An 8843-nucleotide genomic window follows, 5' to 3' on the forward strand; every position below is an offset into this window, starting at 1 on the left:
AAAAAATCCACGATTATTGAAAAAATATTTTTAAAAAAAATCCACGATTATTGAAAAAATATTTTTTAAAAAATCCAAGATTATTGAAAAAATATTTTTAAAAAAATCCACGATTATTGAAAAAATATTTTTTAAAAAATCCACGATTATTGAACAAATATTTTTTAAAAAATCCACGATTATTGAAAAAATATTTTTTAAAAAAATCCACGATTATTGAAAAAATATTTTTTAAAAAATCCACGATTATTGAAAAATTGTTTTTTAAAAAATCCACGATTATTGAAAAAACACTTTTTAAAAAATCCACGATTATTGAAAAAATATTTTTTAAAAAATCCACGATTATTGAAAAAATATTTTTTAAAAAATCCACGATTATTAAAAAAATATTTTTTAAAAAATCCACGATTATTGAAAAAATATTTTTTAAAAGATCCACGATTATTGAAAATATATTAAAAAACATTCACGATTTGCTCAAAAATATTTTTTAAAAAATCCACGATTATTGAAAAAATATTTTTTAAAAAATCCACGATAATTGAAAAATATTTTTTAAAAAATCCACGATAATTGAAAAATATTTTTTAAAAAATCCACGATAATTGAAAAATATTTTTTAAAAAGTCTACGATAATTTAAAAATATTTTTTAAAAAATCCACTATTATTGAAAAAATATTTTTTAAATAATCCAGATTATTGAACAAATATTTGTTTATACACGATTATTGAAAAAATATTTTTTAAAAAATCCACGATTATTGAAAAAATATTTCTTAAAAAATCCACGATTATTGAAAAAATATTTTTTAACAAATCCACGATTATTGAAAAAATATTTTTTTAAAAATTCCACGATTATTGAAAAAATATTTTTTAATAAATGCACGATTATTGAAAAAATATTTTTTAATAAATGCACGATTATTGAAAAAATATTTTTTAAAAAATCCAAGATTATTGAAAAAATATTTTTTAAAAAATTCACGATTATTGAAAAAATATTTTTTAAAAAATCCAAGATTATTGAAAAAATATTTTTTTAAAAAATCCACGATTATTGAAAAAATATTTTTAAAAAATCCACGTTTCAATAATTGTGGATTTTTTAAAAAATATTTTTTTTTAAAATCCACTATTATTGGTAAAATATTTGGCTTAAGTCTGTTTAGGGGCACCTCTCGGATAGGGCTGAAATTTCCACCATAGGTAGTCCTTGGGACACTGATAACAACTATATATATTTCCCGGGGGAAGTCTATACTTCCCGAGATATGGGTCTTGACATTTCGGGAATGTCCTACTTTAACACCATTACTTTATTTATGGGCACCTCTCGGATCGGGCTGAAATTTTCACCATAGGTAGTCCTTGGGACACTGATCACAACTATATATATATTTCCCAGGGGAAGTCCATTCTTCCCGAAATATGGGTCTTGAAATTTTACTATTTTTACTTGGGCAATATGGGTATCATTTTAAAGCTCGTGGTGAGTACTTTTCTTGCAATTTTCTTTTGCTCCTGTCTTTAGTTGAAACTCTTAAATCCCGGCCGAAGGCCGTCTACTTAAAGAAAACTTATAATTTTGGAAAAACTTTTGTTCGCGTAGCCCACTTTTGCTCCTGTCCAAAGTCTTAAATCCCGGCCGAAGCCCGGCTACTTAAAGAATTATTATAATTATTCACCCGATCAGAGATGTGCCCCTAAACGAGACTTGTTCCAAATATTTTTTTTAAAATCCACGATTATTGAAAAAATATTTTTTAAAAAATCCACGATTATTGAAAAAATATTTTTTAAAAAATCCACGATTATTGAAAAAATATTTTTTAAAAAATCCACGATTTGTTTAAAAAATATTTTTTAAAAAATCCACGATTTGTTTAAAAAATATTTTTTAAAAAATCCACGATTTGTTTAAAAAATATTTTTTAAAAAATCCACGATTTTTGCAAAAATATTTTTTAAAAAATCCACGATTATTGAAAAAATATTTTTTAAAAAATCCACGATTATTGAAAAAATATTTTTAAAAAAATCCACCATTATTGAAAAAATATTTTTTAAAAAATCCACGATTATTGAAAAAATATTTTTTAAAAAATCCACGATTATTGAAAAAATATTTTTTAAAAAATCCACGATTATTGAAAAAATATTTTTTAAAAAAACCACGATTATTATTATATATATTTTTTTTTTTGAAGAAAGCATTTTTAATCCACGATTATTGAAAAAATATTTTTTAAAAAATCCACGATTATTGAAAAAATATTTTTTATTATTGAAAAATATTTTTTAAAAAATCCACGATTATTGAAAAAAATATTTTTTTAAAAAATTCACGATTATTGAAGAAATATTTTTTAAAAAATCCACGATTATTGAAAAAATGTTTTTTAAAAAATCCACGATTATTGAAAAAATATTTTTTAAAAAATCCACGATTATTGAAGAAATATTTTTTAAAAAATCCACGATTATTGAAGAAGTATTTTTTAAAAAATCCACGATTATTGAAAAAATATTTTTTAATACATCCACGATTATTGAAAAAATATTTTTTAATACATCCACGATTATTGAAAAAATATTTTTTAAAAAATCCACGATTATTGAAAAAATATTTTTTAAAAATCCACGACTATTGAAGAAATATTTTTTAAAAAATCCACGATTATTGAAAAAATATTTTTTTAAAAAATCCACGATTATTGAAAAAATATTTTTTAAAAAATCCACAATTATTGAAAAACATTTTTTTATCCACGGTTACTGAAAAAATGTTTTTTAAAAAATCCACGATTATTGAAAAAATGTTTTTTAAAAAATCCACGATTATTGAAAAAATATTTTTTAAAAAATCCACGATTATTGAAAAAATATTTTTTAATAAATCCACGATTATTGAAAAAATGTTTTTTAAAAAATCCACGATTATTGAAAAAATATTTTTTAAAAAATCCACGATTATTGAAAAAATATTTTTTAAAAAATCCACGATTATTGAAAAAATATTTTTTAAAAAATCCACGATTATTGAAAAAATATTTTTTAAAAAATCCACGATTATTGAAAAAATATTTTTTAAAAAATCCAAGATTATTGAAGAAATATTTTTTAAAAAATCCACGATTATTGAAAAAATATTTTTTAAAAAATCCACGATTATTGAAAAAATATTTTTTAAAAAATCCACGATTATTGAAAAATATTTTTTTAAAAAATCCACGATTATTGAAAATATATTTTTTAAAAAATCCACGATTATTGAAAAAATATTTTTAAAAAATCCACGATTATTGAAAAAATATTTTTTAAAAAATTCACCATTGTTGAAAAAATGTTTTTTAAAAAATCCACGATTATTGAAAAAATATTTTTTAAAAAATCCACGATTATTGAAAAAATATTTTTTAAAAATTCCACGATTATATTTTTTATTTAAATACACGATTAACCAAAAAATATATATTTTTTAATATTCTTTAAAATTCCATGATTAATTATTCTTAAAATCCATTTTTAAAAAAATTGAAAAAATCGCATTTTATGGTCCTGAAAAAATTAAGATAATCCTTTAATAAAGATTCCATTTTTTATTGTTTTACAGTTTATACCGATGTTTCCTATACCAGCTTACCCTGTAACTGCCCCACCCACTATGTACCGGTATGTGGTATCAATGGTCGCACCTATCCCTCGCTGTGCATAGCACGTTGTTTGGGTCTACAGGATAGTGATTTGGAATATGGCGCTTGTTCGGTATGGAATCCATGTGCTCCGGGAGCTTATCAATGTCCAGCTGGCATGCAATGTGTGGAGCATAGGCAAATTTGTTTGTCCTCCATGCACAGACCCTGTTTGCAGTACAAATGTGGTAAGTATGGAATTTACATCTCAGGTTTAACACAAATTATTAAAACATTTCTCTTGTTTTTCGTTTTGCAGTTAATCAAACCTTACCCTGTGAAGCTTCGGATCAACCGGTGTGTGATACCAAAGGCATAACCTACAAATCAGCCTGTGATCTTTTCAATGCCAAATCCAGTTTTGCCCATTGGGGTCCCTGCAGTAGGGGTTGTTCTTGGAAGGGCCCTGTGTGTGGCATTAATGGTGTCAATTATCCCAGTGAATGTGCTGCCTGGTCAGATTATGTATTGGTTGACTATAAGGGACGTTGCCGTGAGGTGGGCCTACTAAGTCATGATTTGGAACGAAAACGATGCCGTTTGGTCAAATGTCCAGATTTACCCTCACCCTACTGTCAAGCCATAACTCCACCCGGTGCCTGTTGTCCTCTGTGCGCTTCAGCATTTCGCGTTATTTATTCGAGGAAACAAATTGACAGGGCCCTATATGCCCTGCGGGGGCAACATAAAGATTTGCTTACCCTGCGTAGTGTGCTGCACGAATTAGATAGCCTTATACAAGTGACAGAATGTCAATTAACCGGTTTCCTTACCATGGAAGTGGGCATATTTGTGGCAATTGTACCACGAGCCTCAACACCAACCCGCATGCAAATTGAGGCCTGCACAAGGGAAGCAGAAAAACTTTCATCTTTCATCACAGCCCAATCACATAAAATTACAACAAATCTTATTCTATCCGGTTTGACAATGTCAAATATGCTGGATCCTAGTATTGAAAATTCATCGATGCGTTGGATGGAGGGAACAAATTGTTTGCTGATAATGCTCCTCTTGGGTGGCATTATGTTAATGGGTTTGTGGCGGAACAAATATTTATCATAGTCTTAAGAAGTACTGCTGCTGAGAATAGGCAAAGCTCAAATGGTTTCGAATATTGTAATATTTTTCGTTATTTATTTAGAAGAAAACAAAATGTAGAGATTGTTTTAAGGTTAGAAATCCTAGAGTTGATATATTTTTTTTTTTTTTTGCTTTGGAAGGAGAATTTTCACAATGCACAAACTTCTATAGCTCTTATATAGACGACGTGAAAGGCGTCTTTATAGACTTCCTGAAAGGCGTCTTCATAGACGACTTGAAAGGAGTCTTTATAGACGATTTGAAAGGCGTCTTTATAGACGACTTGAAAGGCGTCTTTATAGACGACTTGAAAGGCGTCTTTATAGACGACTTGAAAGGCGGTTTTATAGACGACTTGAAAGGCGTCTTTATAGATGACTTGAAAGGCGTCTTTATAGACGACTTGAAAGGCGTCTTTATAGACGACTTGAAAGGCGTCTTTATAGACGACTTGAAAGGAGTCTTTATAGAAGACTTGAAAGCCGTCTTTATAGAAGACTTGAAAGGCGTCTTTATAGACGACTTGAAAGGCGTCTTTACAGACGACTTGAAAGGCGTCTTTATAGACGACTTGAAAGGCGTCTTTATAGACGACTTGAAAGGCTTCTTTATAGACGACTTGAAAGGCGTCTTTATAGAAAGACGTCTTTATAGACGACTTGAAAGGCGTCTTAATAGATGACTTGAAAGGCTTCTTTATAGACGACTTGAAAGGCGTCTTTATAGACGACTTGAAAGGCGTCTTTATAGACGACTTGAAAGGCGTCTTAATAGACGACTTGAAGGGCGTCTTTATAGACGACTTGAAAGGCGTCTTAATAGATGACTTGAAAGGCTTCTTTATAGACGACTTGAAAGGCGTCTTTATAGACGACTTGAAAGGCGTCTTTATAGACGACTTGAAAGGCGTCTTTATAGACGACTTGAAAGGCGTCTTTATAGACGACTTGAAAGGCGTCTTTATAGACGACTTGAAAGGCGTCTTAATAGACGACTTGAAAGGCGTCTTTATAGACGACTTGAAAGGCGTCTTCATAGACGACTTGAAAGGCGTCTTTATAGACGACTTGAAAGACCTCTTTAAAGGCGACTTGAAAGGCGTCTTCATAGACGACTTGAAAGGCGTCTTTATAGACGACTTGAAAGGCGTCTTTATAGACGACTTGAAAGGCGTCTTTATAGACGACTTGAAAGACCTCTTTAAAGGCGACTTGAAAGGCGTATTTATAGATGACTTGAAAGGCGTCTTTATAGACGACTTGAAAGGCGTCTTTATGGACGACTTGAAAGGCGTTTTTATAGATGACTTGAAAGGCGTCTTTATGGACGACTTAAAAGGCGTCTTTATAGACGACTTAAAAGGCGTTTTATAGACGACTTGAAACGCGTCTTTATAGGCTTCCTGAAAAGCGTCTTTATAGACGACTTAAAAGGCGTCTTTATGGACGACTTGAATGTCGTCTTTATAGACGGCTTGAAAGGCGTCTTTATAGACGACTTGAAAGGAGACTTTATAGACGACTTGAAAGGCGTCTTTATAGAAGACTTGAAAGGCGTCTTTATAGAAGACTTGAAAGGCGTTTTATAGACGACTTGAAAGGCGTCTTTATAGACGACTTGAAAGGCGTCTTTATAGACGACTTGAAAGGCGTCTTTATAGACGACTTGAAAGGCGTCCTTATAGACGACTTGAAAGGAGTCTTTATAGACGACTTGAAAGGCGTCTTTATAGACGACTTGAAAGGCGTCTTTATAGACGACTTGAAAGGCGTCTTTATAGACAACTTGACAGGCGTCTTTATAGAAGACTTGAAAGGCGCCTTTATAGACGACTTGAAAGGCGTCTTTATAGAAGACTTGAAAGGCGCCTTTATAGACGACTTGAAAAGCGTCTTTATAGACGACTTGAAATGCGTCTTTATAGACGACTTGAAAGGCTTCTTTATAGACGACTTGAAAGGCGTATTTATAGACGACTTGAAAGGCTTCTTTATAGACGACTTGAAAGGCGTATTTATAGACGACTTGAAAGGCGTCATTATAGACGTCTTGAAAGGCGGTCTTATAGACGACATGAAAGGCGTCTTTATAGACGACTTGAAAGGCGTCTTTAGAGACTTATGGATGACTTTAAAGGCGTATTTATGGACGACTTGAAAGGCGTCTTTATAGACGACTTGAAAGGCGTCTTTATAGACGACTTGAAAGGCGTCTTTATAGACGACTTGAAAGGCGTCTTTATAGACGACTTGAAAGGCGTCTTTATAGACGACTTGAAAGGCGTCTTTATAGACGACTTGAAAGGCGTCTTTATGGATGTAAAAGGATGTAAAAAGAATTCTTTGTAGACGACTTGAAAGGCGTCTTTATAAACGACTTGAAAGTCGTGTTTATAGACGACTTGACCACAAGTTCTTTTTAAAAGATGGAAGGCGTTTAGATAACCTTTTATAGATAGAAGATGTGTACATTTTGAAATCTCTCCCTTTATTTCCATGACATTCTCCTTCCAAAAGTAATTTTCCCCTATTTTCATTTTTTTTTTAATTTCTTATAAATCTTAAAATTAATATTGTAAATTTTGTTCTTTATCAAGTGTGTGTGAATTCTTGGTGCCAATATAGTTTTTAGAAAAACAAATGAATTTATTAATTAATTATATAAAAAATTGATGTTTTAAAAGTAATTATACAAAACAATTTCCTTTCATTTTAAGTTATAATTGCAAAAACAAAGTGCCTTTCTTCGTTTGAATTTTATTGTAATTTATTTCTTTTAATTATAACGTTTATTTTTAATTATTATGCATAATATTACACAAATTAAGTTTAAATTTTATATGTTAGATTAGGTTTTGTTTTTGTCCATTATTATTATACTTATAATTATTTAAGTTTAATTGATCTCCTTGTGATATTAGGTATTAAAAATCAACAACAACAACAAAAACAAAACAAGAACTTTTTAATAAAAACATAAACCATATTAATTATCATAAAAAATAAAAACAAATCACAACACAAATAATTATTTAAAAAAAAAAATTACGTAAAAAATAATCAAACTAAAACATATCTGCATAGTTATACACTAAAGATTATTATTATATTATTACTATACTATAAGTAAAATAGCTTTTTTTATTATTAATAGAACAACATAAAAACTCTGTTTTTGTACATATTAACAAACAGAAATACACACAAAAAACGCCTTCATCTTTTTTGTCATAACAAATTACCAAAGTTGTTTAATATTTATCCCTGAATTTATCCCAAAAAATTATTATATTTGTATTAAAATATAAACAAAATAATACTCAAATAGTCATTAAGAAGTACCTTTTTTGTATAAAAATTATATATTGCAACAACAACAAGCGCATTAAATTTTAATGAAAATGTTTAATAAATTATAATATCATTTCATTTAAGCCATTTGGTTTTTATTTATAAATGGAAGGAGATTGAAGTTAAGAGTTTTTTTATATTCCAATCCTAACCTAAGCGACAGGTAAGTTTGAATTAAAAACGGCGTTGCTAAAAAAATTCTTCAAATTTTAAAAATATTAATGAACTATTCATGATTTCCTAATAAATATCTTTGTAATTCATGTTTTGATAAAAGATATTTTTTTTTTAAATTCTTGATGGGAACAGAATTCCACGATTTGCTAAACAATAATTTTTAAAAAATTCACGATTTGTTAAAAAATAATTTTTAAAAAATCCACAATTATTGAAAAAAAATTTAAAAACCCACAATTATTGAAAAAATGTTTTTTAAAAAATGATTTCCTAAAAAACATTTTTTAAAAAATTCACGATTAGTGAAAAAATATTTTTAAAAAATTTACGATTATTAATAAAATATTTTTTTAAAATTCTTGATTGGATAAAAAAATCCACGATTTACTGAAAAATAATTTTTTAAAATCCACGATTTGCTAAACAATACTTTTTAAAAAATCCACGATTTGTTAAAAAACAGTTTTAAAAAATCCACGATTTGTTAAAAAATTAGTTTTAAAAAAAATCCACAATTATTGAAAAAAAATTAA

General features: G+C 28.4%; 1 protein-coding gene across 1 annotated transcript in view; it reads left to right on the forward strand.

Moving 5' to 3' along the window:
* Positions 1-8216, forward strand: part of Reck (Reversion-inducing-cysteine-rich protein with kazal motifs) — a 212721-nt gene extending 204505 nt beyond the window's left edge. Inside the window, exons 8-9 of the mRNA XM_073981199.1 lie at positions 3622-3888; positions 3960-8216. Of these exons, the coding sequence (XP_073837300.1) occupies positions 3622-3888; positions 3960-4765 (1073 nt within the window). The 3' untranslated portion in view covers positions 4766-8216. The remainder of the gene's footprint in view (positions 1-3621; positions 3889-3959) is intronic.
* The last annotated feature ends 627 nt before the right edge of the window (positions 8217-8843 follow it).

This window comes from Musca autumnalis, unplaced genomic scaffold (assembly GCF_047663935.1).
Source record: "Musca autumnalis isolate F117 unplaced genomic scaffold, ASM4766393v1 scaffold_4, whole genome shotgun sequence".
NCBI lineage: Eukaryota > Metazoa > Arthropoda > Insecta > Diptera > Muscidae > Musca > Musca autumnalis.